This window comes from Meleagris gallopavo, chromosome 13, assembly GCF_905368555.1.
Source record: "Meleagris gallopavo chromosome 13, MGAL_WU_HG_1.1, whole genome shotgun sequence".
NCBI lineage: Eukaryota > Metazoa > Chordata > Aves > Galliformes > Phasianidae > Meleagris > Meleagris gallopavo.
In genome coordinates this window covers 9,138,205-9,160,131 of record NC_139416.1, presented here as the reverse complement: position 1 = coordinate 9,160,131, position 21,927 = coordinate 9,138,205, and the positions used below count along the sequence as shown (strand labels likewise).

General features: G+C 36.4%; 1 protein-coding gene across 4 annotated transcripts; it reads right to left on the bottom strand.

The window, feature by feature from the left end:
* Positions 1 to 967: 967 nt before the first annotated feature.
* On the bottom strand, positions 968 to 21,548 carry ZNF507 (zinc finger protein 507). Of its 4 annotated transcripts, none has more exons than XM_085234880.1 (8): positions 21,482 to 21,548; positions 20,581 to 20,665; positions 16,028 to 18,141; positions 14,683 to 14,788; positions 10,506 to 10,620; positions 8,065 to 8,169; positions 5,501 to 5,635; positions 968 to 1,097 (listed from the first exon to the last, which is right to left on the bottom strand). In XM_085234880.1, exons 3-8 carry the CDS (start codon positions 18,134 to 18,136, stop codon positions 983 to 985), a joined length of 2,685 nt encoding a protein of 894 aa, XP_085091006.1. In that variant the 5' UTR covers positions 18,137 to 18,141; positions 20,581 to 20,665; positions 21,482 to 21,548; the 3' UTR covers positions 968 to 982. The 4 variants fall into 4 exon arrangements, with proteins under 4 accessions (XP_085091006.1, XP_010716067.2, XP_010716066.2 ...); XM_010717765.4 differs by lacking the exon at positions 968 to 1,097 and adding an exon at positions 1,583 to 5,367 and having other exon boundaries at positions 20,519 to 20,665; XM_010717764.4 differs by lacking the exon at positions 968 to 1,097 and adding an exon at positions 1,583 to 5,367.
* Positions 21,549 to 21,927: the final 379 nt, after the last annotated feature.

The window sequence follows — 21,927 nt, the reverse complement described above, 5'->3', positions numbered from 1 at the left end:
CTTTTTGGTTCCACAATCCACTGGTTCCACCAGTGTTTGAAACAGGCAGAAATTCAGGGAAAAGCAAACTGTAAGCACCCTGGTGATTCAGAGCTGTTGGACCAACATCTTAGAACATGCAAAGTCAGGAAGATTTTATGGATCACACTTTGCACACTTCCTATGTTTTGTAATTAGTTTTTAAAAGAAGTGAAATATCTGTTTTCTCTTAATTATTCTGATTAAGATCCCCAATTAGTCAAAAACTTCTACTATGAGTCAGTTTAAAACTGATTAGACATACACTGAAACTGAAGAATTACAGGCATTAGGCTTACTGTATTACTAACAGCATCAGAACTACAGCCTTGTCATGCAAGTCAGGTGTTTGCTAAAATTAACATATTGTATATGAATCAAACAAATGGTTATGTGTATTTTTGTAAAGAGCAGCATATTGCATTACCTTTTAAGCAGTTAATTCTCACTATAAGTTACCTTCCAAAGCTATGGGACATTGCTGCGTTGTTGTGATTCCCTTCCCAGTGGAATGGCAGGGCTTCTAACTCATTTTCTTCCCAATTCCCAGCAGTACTGCAGTCACTAGATTCTCTGTCCAAGCAAGCTATGTGCCCTGATCCATCTCTGTGAGCAGCTGCCCTGGGCTGGCACAAGTAGAGGGAAGGTGTGGGAGTATGTATGCACAGCAGAGAAGGGTACCAGCAAAATCACAAGACCAGGATATTTGTGGGGGTAAAATATATTCTGCTGAGGCTGTGCTGTTTTGCTAAGCTGAAGGGAATATGGTGAATAGGTGGTGCCTGGGTTCCATGACTTTTTTCCTCCAGGTTTTACATTAAAGAAAACACGAAAAAGCATTCTGTAGTGTAGCATCTAAACTGGTTTGCAGTTTGTTTGTTGTTTTTGTTTGTTTTTTTTTTTAATTGTAACTGGTGCAGGGCCATAAGAGTAGCGAAAAAAGAAGTAAAATGTCCTGTTTATGTCAGTGTAAGCCATGACAACACCAGTAGTGCGGACTCCAGTGAGACTTTGTCTCCTTGGCCAGCAGCAGCAGACTTGGTTTGATTTGTTTGTTTTTTTGGAGATGGGAGGAAAATCTGCAAGGCCAAGAAATACACTGTGTAATTAAAATTAAGTTGCAAAACTTAGCTTATGTGATGGATAAGCACAAGTCTATCACTTACCTGAAAAAAAAACACAGTATAAAGCTTTCACTCCATTTAAAGTTGGGATAAGACTCCCACTAGCTGCATTATGAAATTTGAAGGTACAGTTCTGTCCTTCAGTGTCGCTCCATAACTGCATGCAGGCTCCCCCACATTGTGACTTGTTTCAGTAGTCTCATGTTTCATCACCACTGTTACTTTTACAAAACTTGTTAACAGTATTAACTCTATCATCAGTATTATTAACTCTTTCAACATATTAACTCTACTATCTTGACTCAATAGTGTGAAATGGTAATAAAAGTATTTCAAATACTTTTTGATTAAACCCATTCCCATCTCTCTAAACATTGGTTCAGTGATCACTTTTCAATATAGCAGTATTTCATGCAGGTCTAATAAAAATGACTAAAGTGTTTAACAAAAAAAGTTTATTACCAAAATACAATATTAAAGTCAATACGTGACAAACTCCTGTAAAGCAAAATAAATTATTCTAACATTGTACAGTATTTCAGAAGGTAGTTAAAGTAGTACTACAGACTTTGCTTCATAGTTCCAAACAGTCATCTATCAGGAACACAATCCTAGAGAGAGCTTAAGGCATGCAGCTTAATGTGCTGGATAATTTCATAAAACAGAAGTCATCCTATTGAATAAGATACAGTATCAGCATTAACTGCAGTCTTTACATGTCAGTTTCGTAATTTTTTTTTTATACTTTGGCTATAAAAGCAGTGCCATAGTGTTACAATATCTTTTCTTAAAAAAATACATGTACCCATGTCCATGAATATCAAATGCAAATGTAAATTTCTATTAAATATATCTTAACAAATGTTACTTTGAGCACCAACTGTACATTTTAAAAAATGATTAAATAAGTGCTTCTGAAAGAGGAAAATACAATAATTCTGACTGAATCCCATTTCTCCAGGCCAAGCATAAATCTGAAAGGTGAAATATGAGCCTATTTATCATTATAGCCTAGTATGAATGAAGTTTTCTCATTAGTAGAAGTACAGGCATTTAAAATCAAAGCTATAAGTCACAGTTCTAATTAAAACAAACAGGAAGAGAAAAGCTGATCAGCTGATAGCGCTGTGACAGAAGATCCAAAAAATATTTTAAAAGCTTAAAAAAAGGGGAAGACTGCAGTGTTAGTGACTTTGAAATGTGCTTGAAAAACCCTTATATAACATGCAGCCAAGCCAACCATATGCTTTCTAAAGCAGATAACCTGAGAAATACTTTGCTTTCAGAAACTAAGCCTATAATTACTTCACATGCAGAACTTCTGATAAAGGCCATGGGAACTGAGAGTGGGTAACTAACAGCAAGCAGCACAGAGACAGTTAGAAATGCTTCTGTGTTTCCAGGAAAGAATAACTTGTTGGCAATTGGTAGATTGATAGCGGCTTTTAGAGGCAACTAGCTTGATACTATTGTGCAGTAACCCATGGTTTAGCAGAAAAAAAGCAACAAGATTGCAAAGAGCAATTGTAAATAGATATGTTTTGGTTCCTAATTCCATTACAAGGAGTCTTGGAGCATTATACTTACTGCTGCAAGCCTGGCCTGAACATAGACCCAGACTGTTAACTTTGAAGCGACTTGCTTCTCTTCTTAGTTTGTGAATACAAATTTTTCACCTTTTCTCTCTCACTAGCAGAGCAACCTTATACAACTATCCATTTATGCAAAAATAAGAATGTGGCAAACTATGGTTTCTGTGCATATTGACTGGTAGAGTTTAACTATCTCTAATTCATTTTGATGTGATGTGAATAAATCATGTTTTTCAAATGTAAAATCCTTTTGTAGAAATCTGAAATATAACTTTTAACATAAAATAGTACTTGCTTCACATTTGTATTTAAAGTATTTCAAATACCTTATAAAAATGCTTTGATGTTTTATCATGACCAATTTTAAAGTAAAATATATACTTTCTGATATCTAATTTATAAACAAAGTAATATATATTTAATCCAAAAAACAAGTTAAGGAAATCACTTAGAAACAAAAACCACAAAACGTAGCTGGAATCTTCATACCTTTTGCCCTTGCATTTAGATTTCATGCTATATCGTAAAGTTGTAACCAGACTTGTTTTTTTCTTCTCCTCTTTGCCACTTTCAGTCAGCAGTGCACAGCAGACTGTATGCTACATACGTATGTACAAACTGTACCTTCTTGGATTCACTGTTGTAGCTTATTTTCTGCTAGCAGAAATGCATAAATGGGAAATAAAATGCTATTTTTCTAAGAGCAAGTCATTTTTAAGTAATAAGCTAATAAAAAAAATCAGGTAACTGCATTCCCATGTCAGGAACTAGGCATGCTTATCTGCTAATGCCATTCTTTAAAAGCAGAAATAAATAGCCACACTAGAAAGTTTAAATCATGTTATGAAAGGGCTTATTCAGAAGTGCTACTATTTCATTCAATTGAAATGTATATCCCAAACAATTTAGGTAGCCAACTTCATACACAACCTCAAAAAGTTGCCTGGTAATTAGCCTGATCCCAACTGACATGTAGATGAACATCTACTGCAGACTGCTGTTAGCAGGGGGGGAAAAAAAAAGGGAGAGACTTCCATGTGTTCTGTAGAAAACAAAGTAATCCTCAATTCTCTGTATAAATTCATATTTATAAACTAGCAGAATTTGTTCTACAACTGACTGTTCTTGATTATTTTGCTTAAAATATTGTTCATTTTTTGAAATATAACTTTCTGTAGGAAGATTATCTTTCTATGAACTATTTCTACAGTGACAACTCTGCCACACAAATGAGAAATTTAGACAGCCAGTGGGATTTTGAAAGAACTCCAAAGCATGTAGGCATTACTCAAAATCCCAGCTCATGCTCATCTACATCCTTGGGATCTACGTAGGTTTGAAAATCTCCTTGTAGCAATTATTGTTAACACCTTGATCTCTTTAGAAAACAGTCCTCATATGTACTGCAAAGTAATCACTGCAAGTTACAAGTGACATATGAGATGCTTGGTGTTGCCTTTTGTTTGTTTTTAAATTGTTTTTTTTTTTTTTTTTTAAATAGTTCTGCTGAATGTGTTAATAAAGCCCTTAAGATACAGCAGGTCATTATTATAAAGAATCTCTTACACACAATCAATTAAAAAGATATATTCTATTAGGATCCAATTGGAGAAATAGTTACTAGCAAAATGCTTCTAGGCTACTCAGCTCCTGGTGCTCTAAATCAACAGATAGGATACCACTCTTTTTTGAAACACAGCTTGGAGTTTGTAAAGCTTTAAAAATAGATTGGGAAAAAGAAATGCCTAGGCGTATGTGCAAGCACACACATGTCCTCACCCACCTCCCCTCTCTACCTTCCGGAATCCAGGCTGAGTTAGATGAGATCATATTGTGAATTTCTATCTGGTGTGTTGCCAGTTTCAAAAAAGAGAGTAAAAAGTTATTTGCCTAAATATATGGAAAACACCAAAGCTTTTCAGATGATATAAAGCTTTCATATCTTTGGGTTTTAACACACTGTACTAATGCATTATTACTGACTAGTACCTGTCAACGAAAGGAAAAAAAAGCAACAATCCTGCATTCTTGGCACCATGTAGAGAAATAACAGGTTAATGTGGGTTGTTCTCTTCCCTGCTCCCAGTATTTATCTCTAAAATGATTCATCAATCCCTGGTTAAAATTTTATATTCTTAGTGAAACAAGGACTTAGGATGGGAAATCATCAAGTTTTGTTTGCAATTCTTCTTTTTAGTTTCTCAGGCAAAATTAGCAAAGAAAGTAAATATTTACTCTAGGAAACCCCCTCTTCAACTTACTACTTTACCTAGATTGTGTTCTGATTTGTGCTGTGGTCCTTATTTAGGATAATATTTATTATTTCACCCTCATGTTCTTTCATGTGACCCAGCAGATTTTCTTTGTTGGTAGACTCAAAACCACAAATGCAGCAGCAGAAGAGAAGAACACAGTATTCTGTGCCAAGATGGGGTAGAGTGGAGTTCTTTTCTAAACTGCATGAGGTATTCATCAAATTAGGCTTTTCATTTTCATCAGAACCTGAAATTTCATTATTAGTCTGGTTAATAGACTCTGTAAAAGACACCAGGTTGTCTGAACTTCCTAGAATAGATACTGTACTTTCTTCTGTGCCTTCTAATAAGGTTTTGTCAGGAAGCTGTCCTTGAAACCTGAGAAAATAATAAAAACCAAAACAACTATCAAAATGTACAGTGGTTGTTTTTTGATGGGAATTTTACTTTGGATCAGAATTGGATCATTTAAGAGGTCTAGATAATAGATTTGAAAGCAGACTTGACATACCTGCTGCTTTGTGAAATTGCATCATTAATAGCCTTGTTGACTTGTTCGTAGTTATAATTTTGGTCACTTGCATGTTTCCACATGTGGGACTTCAGGGAAGGAGGATGGCTACATACATATCCACAGAGAGAACACCTAAGGAAAAGAAGTGGAGAAGAGATGCATTTAAAAGTTAACCTTTACTATAATAGTAATTCATTTTTTTTCCTCCCAAAAGGGTTAGGAAGCAGCAAGATGCACGTCAATCCTCATAACTAGGCGAAATAAGTTTGCAAAATTTCATTCTACAATGTAATTTATAGAGTCTGAGAATTTAAGATTGGCTTTTTAGACTTCTTAAACAATTTAACTGAAATCTTACCTATTTGGCCTGTTAAATCTGTTTAAGTACTGCAAAAATGAAATAGTTCTAATGATTGCAGAAACATGGAGTATGTCTGTATGGCAGCTGGCAGGCAGATAATGGCAGAGAAAGCTCACTGTTCTGAATCAAGCAGAAATTGTAATAATTAGCACTGCTAATTTAAATAGAATTGATAAAACCTTTCTTGGTGCAGCATGTATTAGTTTATTTGAGGATCACAGAATTGCAGAAGTTAGAAGGCACCCCTTGGGAATATCCAGCTCCATCCAGCTGTTCAAGCAGGATAAGCTAGAGCAGGTTCCCTGGGCAGCATCCAGTCAGGTTCTGCAATCTATTTCCAGACTGAAACTCATACACATGACAGTTCTGTCCATAAAGAGGTCTATCAGGTTGAGGTACCACAAATTTTCTATCTCCCTATAAAACAATGTCCTATAAGGTATGCTGTCTTGTTCTTCAACTCAATTTGAATTGTATACATAAAATTCAGAAAAAATAACATCCTAAAAAATCATAGTTATTCAACTGTATTTATCTTTTGAGGAACGACAGTTTGAGAAATACTTTGCAAATTTTAGTTGTATTTTTTTGCTTCTCTTAAATTTAATTTACACTTTTTGGATGCAAGGACTTTATGTATACAATTCCAATTACTTAGATTAGGAACAAGATTTCAGCATACACTTCAGTAAATTAAACAGAACTACGAATGCTTAATGTGGGTAAAAATTCTGTACATCTTTCTTTTTCTCAATAATCCAATCTCTCTTTCTAAAAGCAGCTGCAAATTCAGACTATTAATGGCAATCAGATAAATACATAACAGGAGTCAAGACAGAACAAAAAATGTTTCTTCCTCCTGTGCAGAACAGCTGAAAGACCTTGAAAAGTAAATAATGTTTGTGTAGCGATATATATTGCACACTTACACAAAAAACCTAACAAATCCCACAGGACTTTTTCCACACATGAACATACAACAGAGGAAGCATTTTTTGCAAGTGTTTCTGAGATGATAAACTGGTTCTTTCAGTGTGAAGGAGAGGGCTGATACTAGATGGCATCACTCCATTGCCACTTTTATGTAGGAAGATAATTCTGTCCTGCTGAGGAACACCAGGCACGTCCTTCTAGCCCAACTTGTCTCTATTACTTGATTTAGAACACACATACTATTTTTCCCTTTTCCTTCTAATTTGAAGCCTTGTTAATAAAACAGATGCTTTCAAAAACAGACAACTTCACCTTCAGATCTAAAATCTTAGTATTTCTGATAACGCTTTTTCAAAACAACACCACCATTAAAAGTAAGATAAAAGGCAGACCTTGTTCACTTATGGATAACATTGGGCCAAAATGAGATTTTGCAAAACACAAACTTCAAAAAAATAACGTTGAATCAATTCTATATGCATATGTATTCTGCTGGTGTTTTATTACGTGATGTTATGTAATTTTTTCTGCACAACTTGTACAACTGGGCTTCATAGGTTGATACATGGTGAATGAAGCAACAGTTCAGTGTTTTTAACCCCTTTTAATTAGTCTTTTTTTTTAAAGTGCATTAATTTAAACAGCATATTTACTACCAGATTTACTTTGCTGAGAGCATGAGCTAAATGCTGCTGACTGCTTTAGCATACATCATCAAAGGCAGAAACTCAACAACTTTTAGTCTGATGCTCTAAACTTCATGATCATTATCTAGAATATGACGTATATTAAATGAAATGATATTATGGGTAATGTAATAACAACTCGTATTACTTTTATTTAGGGCAGTGTGATTCAAATCTGGACTCTTACCAGGGTTGTGCCTAGAGCAGGATATTAAACAAAGCCAGAAAACATTCACGGGCACTGGAATGTAACAATTTATAATTGTTAGGAGTGATTTTGGCACATGCGTTCTCCCAAACAATTCTGAGCATGCTTTGGTAGGTAATGCAGTCAAGAAACCTCTTGCAATAAGCCGTTTATATGCAACTACGCCATTTTGGAAAGAAAGAGGGATGTCCCCCATCAAATCTCTTTCCTTCCTTCTTTCAAAAAAAACAAACAAAACAAACAAACAAAAAAAAGTCACTGGAACAAGGAACACATGTAGAAGGGAAAAGAATATAATCTGAACTCTGCCTTATATCTTGAATACAAAATGACTACTATCACAGCTTTTTGCTAAATCCAAACTGTTACATACTTGTACTGTTCCATTAGCTGCACTGCCTGATGCTCCTGGGGGTGACGCCTCATATGGCATTTCAAGCTATTCATATTTGTGGTGGCGAAGTCACATACTCGACATCTAAAGAGACAACAACAATCTGACAATTAACTGCTAGCATTATTCCAGCAATAAAATCTATGAGAAAGCAAAGGTATCTGGAAAGAGTGCAATTAAAGGCTAACAACATTTACAGAAGTCTAAGTGATGACATTTAACTTTTAATTTTTGGACCATAAGAACCTTTTGCAATCCCCAAAAGTCTCCGGCTTAGAGCTAGAATCACTATGCATACAGATCATGTTCTGTCCTCACATCCACCTTGTGGGCCTTTTCTGAAGCTGACAAGCATTATGATCTGTAATGGATGCTCTTGAAGCAGCCATGATGTAAGTTGCTTGGCTGTGTTATGCAAAAGCAGAATATGACCATAACAACTATAGGGAGACAGTGCACTCAGGAGTAAGGATTGTCTCTTAAGAACACGTGTTCTACTTTGTGAAATAATAGACATTTCTCATGACATTATAAAAGTCAAACTCCTATTAAGTAATAAAACCTCTAAGTTTCAGAGCATTATAACTGAAGTAAAAGCCATGGACTAGATCAACACATTTAGAATAAAGTGTCCTAAGACAAAGTGTGTCTCATCACGCTCAGATTTTATTTTTTGACTGTTGTCATGGGATCTTTTCACAAAAATAATACATAAAACAGTTCAGATCTGGATCAGGACTCCTGGATTTGGATCCCAGAGTCCTTCACAAAGTACTAAGCTATGCATAAATATCAATATATTGCTACATTAGCTTCCTATATAAAACATTAAAATAGATCTAATGGAAGTCATCGGGATTAGCTAAAATTTTGCATATTTATCAGGATTTCAGTTGTTTCTATTTTCAAATGGTAAAATGTCCAGTCATTACTAAATTTGGTTTACAGGGTGAAAAAGATTGAGACTGCAGGACATTTAGCTTGAAATTCTCATTTTATTATTGAAAGGATTTAATTTTGCAGTATTAAAATCCAGGAGGTATCAAATCTCTAAAATGTATCATTAGAAGCTATATCAACAGTTTAATTTCCAGCATTTTTTGTTAAATAAGTAATAAAGTATTTGTGTGGGCATAAAAATAGCTGCAATGTAGTTAGGTTGCTATCTGGCACTATCAAAGGCTTAAGGAATACATGTTTTAAAATGAGAAATACCACGACTACTGGATCTTTACAGTTTTTAGGCTATGGCTTCAGTATCCCACCAGGTCTGCAAATGTATCTAAAGGGCTTGTGCAAAAATAATAAGAAAAGCAAGCTGGATCAGTAGGCTTAAATGTAGTATACAGCAGTCTATATCACCAATAGAAAAATTTCTGTGGTTCCTTGATCAAATAGGCTAGCTAGCTCTAACTCAGAGGTTAGTAAGACACTACAGATCAGTTGTTCCAACCCCACCAAGTAACAAATAATGCAATAGGGAAGATTCTGAGAAAAACACAAATCTGTTTGTATTCCACACTTGTTATCTGAGCAAACATCTTGCAAATTTTTGCCAGTGATATTGGATATTATTATAATGCACAAATCAAAATAAAATGTCCTCTGTTTTATAATTTAGCCAAAAAAGAAAGGCCCTCACTGAGCTCAGCATTTTCAGGTGTTAAGATGTTTCCGAATTTGTGCTAAAAAGATAAGCATTGTATTAACTCATATCTATTTTCTAGCCACTAGAGAGGGACAGAGATCCGCAGCAAATAAGCAGATTTAAATTGCAGGAATTTATGCACTATGCTTTATTTTTTCTGCTGAGGAGCTGAACTATACAGTATTACAGCCAGTTTTGGATATCAAAGTTTCTACATATATCCATGTAACATCCTTTATAGAAAAGCTTTATCTGATCCTAAATGCATTAGAACTGTTTGAAACCTGTAAAAAAGGGGGCTGAGAACAGGACAATAGGCAGAACTCTTCCAAACGGAATAAGCCAATACATTATGAACACACCTTAACTCCTACCTCCTTCAAAAAGAAGTGTGTATCTGTTTGCCTTAATGGCAATGGAGAACATTTTGCAAGACGGTAAATCCAAAATAAAGCGTTAAAGGACTTTCCTAAATATATATTATTACTAGAGGCCAAAGTTCAATATTACAAGGTATTCCCTTCCCTTTGCATATCTGGATGCTTCAAACTGAAAACAAGCTGTTCACATAACATCCTGGAGATTACAGCAAATCTCAATTACCTAGTTTGAGTCAAACGGTAAGTGTGGCTCCTTCAAAACTGCAGTAAAATTACTGCACTGACATTCTTCAACAGTATCTTTGAAATTCTATGGGCAATACAGTAATCTATTCAGTTAAAATAAGCAGTCTATGAGCCTAGTATTATTTAGCAATAACTGAGACTCTTACCTGTATGGCTTATCAGAGTTATGAATTCGTCTGTGATTTCGTACGCCAACATACGTTGTGCTGGTGTAGTCACACACATCACATCTATACAGTTTCTGAACTGAAGACTTACTTCCTACATTAAAAAAAATACAAAATTTTAAACATTTGCCACCAGCATTGTATGAAGTTCTCAGATGATAATTTCAGCACAGCTGAAAATTATGAAACATGAATTAACTTTAAAGGTAATACTTTACTGGAGCAAACTGGCAATGGACATAGAGAAAATACAGGTGTATTTTGTTTACCATGCTGTTCTGCATTTGCCCTACCATTTACTAGAATTCTTAACGTTTAAGGAAGACACATTCTTCCTTCTATGAACACTTCTTTTCTTCCTCCAGTGGGCTCAAAATCCTGGGTTACAGCAAAAGTTGAAAAAATGTGAGAGAATGAATCAAATGAAGAAAAAAAGATGGGCACTGATAAAAGATAAGTTTCTAACTGGCAAGTATGGAAAGACAAGCAAAAGGTCTCATGAAGCACTCAGACTCTTTTTATCCTCCATTTTTAGAAGGATCTGAGATGACTTAAAAAAAAAGATATTGACCAGATGTATTAAAAAAAAATTTGGAACTTCTCCAAATTACTGAAAAGCAATTGCAATAAAAATCATTTTTTCTTCCATAACGAAAGAGACTCTTGAAAAATTAATGGTTTCAGAGAAAAAGGCTAATGACTAATTTAAGACAGGAAAATGTGTGCCCGCAAGTGCACAGTTTGAATATTTCTGGGACATGACTTTGTAGACTTTACCAGTCCTATTCCTGCCCCCTCACTGAATAATGTAACTTATCTAGGCTGAAATATTAACGTTTAGGAGGAGGGATGGTACTTTTATATGGGTCTTCTTCCCACTCCAGCCAATCGTGCAGCCTTCACACACTCCTCAAATGAGATAATAGCAGAAATACAAAGGAACAACAGATTGGAGCTGTTTAAATCAGCACTACTGTCAAAAGAAGTATCAAATTAACATCTAACGGCTTCCTTTCAGCATCTAACCTGTACAGTAACCTAAGTTCTAGAATTCTGCTTTTCCAGTTGCAAGTAAGTTGTTCAAGTTCACTTCATCTTCATACAAATTCCTATTAGCTGAGTGAACAGTTAAGTCATTAATCTCAGTTATGTACAGAAGCTTTGAAGGAATTGATACAAATCCCTGGAGAGTTTCTCTGACGGGTACTTTAAAGTACACCCCAGGACCAAAATAAATATACGGTTCATTGTGTAAAGTACGGGAGACAAAGTAAAGCTCGTATCTTGCAAGAACTTCCATAACTCTTCATGCTCCTATGAAAAACATCTCCAGCACAAACCATCACTTTGTATTGTGAAGAGCTACTAAAAAAATTAGCATTTTGGGTTCAACATCCGAAATCATTATGTAGGGAATACAGACAGAGAGTTATTCTGAATTATTTCATAGTATGTCATATAAAAGAAAATAGCAATCAGAATGCACGAATAGTTTGAAACAAAATTTAATAATCCTGCATGTATAAAGATAAATAAAAATACTTTTTACTTTTTACTTTGAATTTAACATGTCAAATTGCTCACTCACCTGGCATTTAAATAAAATACTATGGAAGTAATACTTAGTGTGCACTCTTTGCAATTCAACATTAATGTTCTTAAAGCAAAATATATTTTTTCTACTATACTCTCATACAGCTTTTAAAAATTTATTGCTGCTTAAAAAATATGTAATGCAAATTATCAAAACATTCTTAATTTTACCCTTGGAGACTGCAGTTATTCTTTCATTAATGTACATTTATGCAGAGCTCTGAGGAACACACTGGACTGCAGATCTACTGTAGAGAGGGAGTTTTATGAAGGTTGGGCTACTGCATGCTTACTTGCATGGATTTTCCATCTTTAATGCTGAAACTTTAGAAAAACAGCTTCTAAATGTATTTTCTGTTATGAATTTGGTATTTTATTGGGCAGTAAGCTTAAAGCAAACAGTATCTAATGAGATTTTTAAAGTGTTATGCAAACATATTATCTAGTGCATAGTTATAAGGGGCTAACCACGCAGTAGCACATACTTAGGAGCAATTATTTATACCAATCAGTACTTTAATTTTATCCCTCCAACAAAATGCCCATAAATTATAATACACCATATAATCTCTAGCTGAAACGAAGCAGCAGTGCTGTCCCCTGCCTCCTCTGATGGCTCATTTCTTGAGGTTGTAAGGGCTTTCTTGCTTTCTGGGTTGAGGACATCAGGTCTCTTGAAAGTGAACATGGAAACCACAGGTCTCTACTGTTGCTACAGTAACAGGTGTTCCTGTAATTCTGCTTATTACCCTATTCCTTCATTATTAGACATTTACAATCCAATCATATCCAGTGTCACCATGCTCCCTTTTAATTTATTGTACAACCATGATGAATAAAGAGATTTTTAGGACTAACTATTTCATAAACAAGAAATGAAACTGTTCCAGCTCAGGCATCTTTCACATAAACAGCTGCTATGCCATAAACTTCTTTGTTTTGTGTTGCTTTATAGGGATGACATCTGTTTGACAAGAGATTGCTGTACTGCAGTGGTGTTGCAATTTGATTATAAATTGGTTCTCAAATAATTTAGACATTCCAAAGTATGAGTTAATACAACTTTAAAAGGAGAACTGTTTTCATTCAAATTACATTACTAAATTTCAAGTGGGGTAAACAATCAATTAAAGTGCTTGGATGTAGCACTTTTATAAGACAGTAATGAGCAAAAATATGTATTTTAAAAATCCCTAAAGTAATTAAAAGCAGGACGTTTTCATGAACAGAGGGTCGGTCCTCTTTCATGGAAGTTAAGTTACAAAGGATATAAAATTTAACAACACCTTTATAAAATGTACTATCTTCAAAAGCAACTAGCCGTCTTTATTTTCTAACTTGTACAGTGGAAGCCAGAAAAAACACGCAGCGTGAGCTAACAGAATGCAAGTCAAGAGTTACGGATCTCACTTTATTCTGATGTGTACCATATTGCTTTGGACAAATGACTAGTTGTTCAAGCCATCCAACTTGACTCATGCTGGCTAGTACCTTTTTTCTCAAGTGTCTGTGCTAATGTCAGCAAGGTGAGAATAGAATCCAGAGTTTCCGACTGCACTCTATGTACTATTACAATATGCATTTTGCTATCTAAATAGAGACCATAGGTAGGACAGAAAAGAGCTATGTACACAAAATGTGGAATGTTTTGGCTCACAGTTGTTGAGAGGTGATATAATTACTGGTGTTTTCCCACAGTGCTCTAAAATTGCCAAGCACTAAAAATTAGTGTGTTGCCTAAAGAAGTGTTGTAATTATTTTCAGGAACTTCAACTCACCAGAGGAGAGGATGCGCTGAAAATATAATATTAAACATTGGTCCTCCTAGATACTCAAATGATTTTAAGATCACAGGATACTCAATGATTTTAAAACTACATCTTCCCTAAACTTCAAATATTGGCTGTTTTCCCCCATCTCACTATCTTTACACATCACGTGTGTTTGGATTTTCTTCAGAAGAAAAACATGATTAAATTACACAGTTAACAAAACATTCAGAAAATGCCCTATTGTTACCCTGGTAACAACTACAGATAATTTTTCAAATGCCTTACATTTGCTTCTCTAGAGCTAAAATAAACTTTGGATATTTCATAATTTAAAGAGAAATTTCTAATCACAGAGTGGACAGTGCTGTATATATATGCTGATATCAAACTATGTTATCATAGTGAGTTTAAAAAAAGGCTGCCTCTGTATACTTCAGGCTATTTGACAAATATTGTAGCTGTTGAAGAAAGGAAAAAAAAGTTTTTTTTTCTTAAAATAGAGTAATATTCCATATCAGTTATCTGTTAAGTATTTTAATCGTTTTTGCAAAAAGAATATGGGATCTAATCACACATGCAAAAAATGTTCTGCCTACTAACAAATGTCTGTAAGAGATCTCAAAATGGATAATTTACAGTAAGTTTGCAAATTTACATGCATTTAGGTTAGGAATAGACATGAAAACATTTTGGCCCAAAGGAGATCTTAAAAACAGTAAGCCTACAAGAACAGCAAACAAGCAATTTTACAGACAACTTTTTATAATTTTAAGTGACAATATAAGCAGTACCTTCTCTTTCATCTACTTCACTGGAAACTATTAGTTTGTTAGACGTGGATGTTGAAAAGATATCTGGAAGACCATGTTGCTCTCTCTCATGATTTCGCAGTTGGCTCTGAAAAAAGAATTTCCCATGTTTAAATATACACTACAAACATTCACTGGTTACTTCAGACACTGCAGTGATTTACACATTGTTACTCAAGTTTTAATGACAACTGTTATAATATGCACATTAATGTATACGCAGATTGTCCCTCGGTTAGTTTTACTAGAAATAAAAGCAAAATACATCAATCAATTAATAACATAAAGGATTGGTGAAAGTAACTGAGATGACTGTGTGATTTGTGTTATTTTTTATAAAATCTGTTCACTAGAAAAATATCAATATTCATTTCATGCGCAGATATACGACAATGTGTTGACTTTTTTTCTTTCAAGCTTTTTCTTTTCCCTTTTGTCCTTCTTCCTCCATTCTCATATAGAAGTGGCAAACAGTTATTCCTCCAGAATTATTATACTCCAAAAGCAATATGAGATTAAGAGGCTAGAGGATGGCTTTTGTGAAAATAGGCTCAATTTTCTTATTGCCTATTGACTTAAGAATATGTTACTGTAGTTTCTACTTGCCTGGGGAGAAGGAGGGGCAGCCTTTTTCTACCCAATCTCTACGTTTTTTTTTTTGAAATTAGGACTAGACAACAGGAAATAGGGGAAAATTTGCACTACCATTGCCTACAGTAGTTTCAGTTTTAAGATTATATTCTGTTGCTATTTATTCTATGTTCCTAATTACTGAACTGACTGTAAAGGAACACACGTACCAGCACTAATGCTTCATACTGACATAATACAGTATTCTGCTCTGGCATGTTATATTTCAGATCTCAGTTCTACAGAACATCAAGCTCCAAACAACAACAGAGGAAGAAAGAAAATAATTTGTTTCACAGTTTCTCTCATTATCACCAGTTACTGTTACTTTTGCTCACACTTCCAACTAGCCTGAATGTTTGAGCATTCTTTTAAAGTTTCAGCTATTAAGTTCTCTGAAGCTTCCACTTCTTTAGCTGGTACAGGTTAGCAGAACAACAGGATATTAAGATGTCCATTAGATGGTTCTCATGAAAATAACTTACATGAAGAAGATAGTTTTTTTCAGTGGGTAAGGCAAAGTAATTATAGCTGAATGGTGTATCTGGAAAGTACTGCTGGCAATAATCTCCAGTTGTAATGAAAATGAAGCCGGGATGTCAGAATGAATGTAGATATAAAGCAGGATCAACAGTTATAAAAAAGCAGGAAAACAGGTTATTTAGCTATTATAGACAAACTCAGGAAATAACTTTACCTTATAATGAAAAGATTCTTCACATTGCTTGCACTGATACATTCTTGTTTTGCAGTGGTTGATCATGTGGCTCTCTAAATCCTTACTATTGTCAGCAATGTGTTCACAGATAGGACACTGATAGGGCTGCCTCTGACGATGGACTCTCAAATGTTGTTTTATGTAGCCCTTATTACCACTGCTGTAGTGGCAGAGGCGACAGCGGTAGGGTCGGTCTACATTAGGTATATATTCTACTAGGTTACTTCCTGTAATATTTGCATCGTTTGCATTTTGGCATTGTGCGTTGTCTTGTAATTCTTTCAAAATATCATCATCAGAAGCATTTTGATCTGTCCTTTCCTTCAGTTTTTCAATGACAGTGAGTAGAGACATACTGATGCCCATTTTAATTGGTGCTTCTGATAACTCTGGCCTTTCTTTCTGTATCTCAACTATTGCACATTCACTTTGGTTTAAGCCAGTAAACTCCTCTGATGGATTCTTAAGCGAGGATACCACTCTAGAACGAGCCATGCCTGGGCCATCAGCCTCTCCCTGCCCTGTATCTGCATCCACAGAGTCTTCCCCAGTCAAAGTCCTCAAGCTAGACTTTGTTAGCTCTGCAGCTCTGATAGGCATCGTAACAAGAGCTTCTGCAGCTAGTGAGTGTAGTCGTAAGGACTCTGAATTTGTCCTTCTTCGTACAGGAGGTGCATTTTCATCAGTTGTTACATTTTTTATAGAGCTTAATTCATTGTCTTTTTTCTCAGTATTATTCCATCCTATTATTACTTCTTGGATTTCACCTGAATGATAAACTCCATTGAGCTCTTCAGAGGTAACATGGGATTCCTCAGAGATTAATTTTTTTTCTGTTTCAATGTCAGTGTTCATCAAGAAAGACTTTTGTAAGACACTTTCTTCAGCACCTGGCAAACGCTCGACTATTACATTAACGTGACCCTCTTTATTTGGGCTACAATTAATGATTTTCTGTGCTGATGAAAGTAGGCTATCAGTTATCAAATTATCCTGTTCTGTATCTGAAACAGTCTCCTCTGTAGTAGGAGAATGCACTACAGACTGATTTATCATCTCATCCTCTTTTACATTTGTTCCTATTGGTGATTTGCATGACAGTGGCTCAGAATTGCAAATCTGAAGCTGAAGAGTAGGTTCACTATGGATATCTAGTTCATTGTTTTCCAAAGAAAGAACAACTGTATCCATGTTATGAGGTGTATGAGTTACAGCTGTCTCTGACAAGTTGGCAGTTTCATTTTCTTCCTCAAAGATAGGATAGGAGCAATTAACTTCACCCGCATGTTTCCAAGCGTGTGTTTTCAACATTCGTTGCTGACCACAGGTGTACCGACAAATTAAACATCGGTACATGCCGTACTGCTCATAAGTATACCATTTCCTCCTACCCATTTCAGATATGTGACTAGATTGAGTGGTATCTTTACAATCTGTATTTCCAGCCCCTGATTTGGCATTTCCTTCCACTGTCCCTTGCAAAAACGAACTTGATGCATTTACACACTGCTGCACGTTTTTCTGGATGCTACGTTTACCTTCATTCTCATGGTGATTTTGGAAGTGAGATTCAAGTTCTTCTTGGTTTTTAGAAGTAAAATGACATTCTGAGCACATCAGTATCACTTCGTTTTTCTGCCCATGTTGTTTTATATGTTCTTGTAGTGTTAAGAGAGAAGGTGATAGAAATTTACATAGACTGCACTGGTAGCACGTCACCTTCTTTTTGCTTTGTGGAAGACATTCAGTCACAAAATAGTCAGCTTGTAACTCTTCAGTCTTTTTAGTAGCAATAACAGATAGCTCAATTGCTTTAGCTGGGATTTCACAAAGATTATCTGTATCAAAGGACTGCGCAGAAGCGTCGGGATGGGAACGTTTTTTCCCTATTAAAAGGCATCTTTGTGATTTCTCACTTTCGACTATTTTGCTTAGCTTCTGGATAACGTGGATTAATGGATCAGTTTTACATTTTCTCTGATCTTCACTGTTTTGCAATGTTGGGCCAATGACTGTTTCAGAAATCAGTACAGCCTCCTGTTCTCCAATATTTGGCATCAATACTGCAATACTACTTCCTTCTTCCATAATACCTGGGAGGAAAATATTAAATATTAAAAATTATACATAAAAATAAAAATACAGTACAGTACAGTACAATTAAAATTTCTTTACTAAATGTAGAAGATAAAACTCACTAACTTTATAAAAACTTCCAGAAAGGTGATAAAAATAGCCAAATATTTTGAGGACATGAAGTAGATAATATAGATGCTATTCAAAACAGTTGCACAGAGTATTTCCAAAACAGCCTCTGTGTTTCTTCAAGTTGTGTAACAGCAAGATAAATATTTTTCCAGCATAAACTCATTAGCATTGTTAGAGTTATTATATTTTTCTTACACTGGACATTTAAATAGACTAATCAAGAGGAAGTGGTAGATTTGTATTTTTAAGCTATATGATATGATATGGAAATGTATTCCTAACATTCTCATCTGATACACTTATGTCTCCTAAATAGGTAAATGAGTAATTCTGGTATTTCTATTATGGTTAATTCTGGTATTATATTAGTCATTTTACCTTGACTATATTAAAGGCCATTCAACTTCAAATTATACTTATTATAAATGTTATTTTCTAGAAAAGCAATTGTGGCTTTTCCTACAATTCCTTAATTGTAGGGAAAATCAGTTTGTACTAAAGTTAGGATTTTATTTTTCTGTTTTGATGGAAAGCTAAAGGCAGTACCTATTTCCACTTACACTTCCTTCAAACATATCTAACTATAAACCATAGGCAGTTAATGTGGTAGTGGTGGAGGTTAAGTTAGAAGCCAATATGTAAAAATTTACATGACAAGATACTTTGTGATGTGGTCAAAACTGCGGGGTAGGGATGGCTCTGCTGGACAGAAAGTCTTCCAGTGGAATTTACTTCTGAAAAAATGTCTGAAAATAATTGATACAACTTCTGCTATCCATATAAATAGTTATTTAATACACAATTTATACTTTATAGACTGTGTATAAAATATAAGAGCATAAAGAATGCCAGTTGTTTCTTTTACCAGCTATCCTTGAAACTTTATCCCCCGTTCTTTCATGATGATTTTTTTTCTATTTTTACGAGAAAGTTACACAGACCAAATCAGAATTTCTACAGCTGGCCTAAAGACCTATTAAATCCTCTCTTTTCTACTTCTTGGTCTACTATTTAGCTGGAATTTAAAACTGATAAGTGATTTCTAGAGAATGTTGTTTACTCTGGCACATAAATGGGAATAAAAGCCTTCCTTTGCCCACATGCAGCGTAAAGATTCTGCCCCAGAGACATGCCAGAGGCAGCTGCAGCAGGGATCTGTTACCAAAGGAGCACTGTGTGTGTCAGAAAGCTGTTTTTACTAATGTAAATAATGCATTTGTATTTTCACATTACAGGAGATGCAACAATGTTGGGGAAACTTTGGTCATAATGCTGGAAGGCTTCATGAGATTGCCCAGTGCAAACAGAAGATTTGCGGACTTATTTGCCGAGGCAACACTGTGGGTATGAATGAAGCATCTTCCTGTTACTGTATAGCATGAAGACAAAGAATTCACATTCAAAGGAACTTAAATAAAAACTGCAATAAATTCCTTTATTGTACAGGAAAGCAGCACAAGTATTTTGATTTTAAAATAAATCTAACCTTACTACTCAACACAAGAACATGCAATTTCTATTTTAATCTAATACAACAAAAAAGCATTTTCTTGTATTTAATTATTCCAGCTAGTGGAGTTACCTTGAGACATGCCTTTCTCATTATGATCAGATTTTTATGTAAAAAACACTATTAGAAAAGATACGGGCTACAGTTATGTGATACTTTTGTTCCTCATCTTTTGGACAGTGAGCATGATATACCGCTTCCCTTAATATTTTTGTCTGAACACACAGATCCTTTGAATCCATCAAGAAATTAACTGCATGTAACAACCTGTAATTATTCCACAATAGGAGTTAAGTACTTCTACCAATAAAAAGCAGGTTGCTACCGTATTTCTGTACTTAAATAGAATCTGCATTTAAGAATTTATTTAAAGTGAAGATAAATCTTCCAAGAAACTAATTCAGAACAACTCAAATTTATTATCCATGGGGCTTTGGAAGAGCTGTTGGGTGCTGACTTTACACACAGATAATATATGCAGGATCAAGACCTTTGGATGTTTCTACTGAAATTTAATAAGATAAGTAAAATTACTAAAATTACTAAATAACATTAGTAATAAAATTACTAAAATTGTACCAACAAACTGTAAATAAGCAGAGTGCTGCTTACATTTCCAGAGCATGTGTCTTATAAATTTGTCAGCCTTAAGGCCACTATCATTTTGTTCAAAAGCATCCGTGATATCGGACTACAGAAAAATTCTGTGCAGAACTAACTCAGAAGTTATTTTTATTTGCCACTCAACTTACTGTTTGGACTTCAGTTCCTTATGATTGAAAAGTTCAGTAACTGTTGGGAAACTCAGACTCACCCTGCAGACTCACACTGTTCGTGTTTGGAACATTCCCTCGAAGTAATAATTCTGAACAAGCAAATATTGGCCCTACTTGTTTCACCTGAAAACAGAATAGAAATTAAGAGGCAAGACTGCTGAAAGACCGCAGAAGTCACATGTTGCCACATAATACTGCTAACACCAGAAAACAACGAATGCCTCCAGATGTTTGAACTTCGGATGTTTGTAGCAGCTTGTATATTATCAGCTGTGTAATTATGGTATATATGGATATTAATGAAGTTAAGTACTTCTTCGTTTAGGGTATGCGTAACGCGGACCGCTGCTTTGTTACACAGAGGGACAGCACGGATGGCTGATCCCAGCACGCATCGCCCCACCTGTGGGCCCGGCCGCCTCTCGCCGAGGCTGCACCCACGGGGCAGGAAAACTGCTGCGAGCGGAGCTGCGCTGCCTACGGCACCACGCCGGGCCGGCCTCCCTGGGGCAGCGCGGGAGCTGCGGCTCGGGGCCGGCCGGCTGCGGATTTCCCCCGTCCCTTTGCAGGATGCCCCTTCCCGCCCCACGCTGCCCTCTGCCCCGTGGCTGCCCCCGGCGCTGCCGCCAATCCCCGCGCGCTCCCCGCCTTATAGCGCGCAGGTGCCGACAACGCGGCCCTAAGGCAGCGGCCCCGCAGCGGGCGAGAGGCGGCCGGACTGCGCGGAGCCGGCAGGGGAGTCTCGCCGGGAGCTGCCGCCTCCCGCGCTCCGCACATGGTGCTCCGCTCCGAGCACCGCCCCGGGGCCTGCCTGGCGCGACCGCTTTTCGCGCCCTATCTGCCCACCCGCCGGCCTCCGCCGGGCCGCTCGCGGCTGCGGCACCGAGGGGCGGCTTAGGGTTAATTTTTATTTGTAACGGGGAAAAAAAAATTCCTCACCCCCTTGGACACCGCTTCAAGATGGCGACGATGGAGACCGTATCACGTGACCGGCGGGCGTGGATCAGGTGATCGAGGGGGGGTGGGGGGGTACTGCCGCCGTGCCACCGCCTCTCTGCCGTTACCATGGGGACGGGTCCTCACCGGGTGGCGCCGGGTCCCGGAGTCTAGGCCGGGTGTCCGCCATCGGCCCGATGGCGATATCTCGTTATTTATGGTAGTACAACGTGGCTGATCGCCGCAAAAGCCACTACATAAAAATCTACAGACTTTTTTTTGTGTCTAAAATGATGAATAAATGCAAGTGATATCACACGTGACCTAATGGAATGGATGAGGGGGTGTTTCAGTTTAAGTCAGCAGGAATATGGGGTTAAAAACATATCCTGCATGTCAGGATCAGCCTGGGAAGCTGTGCACCAGAGATGTTGCGTGCTGTGATTCTG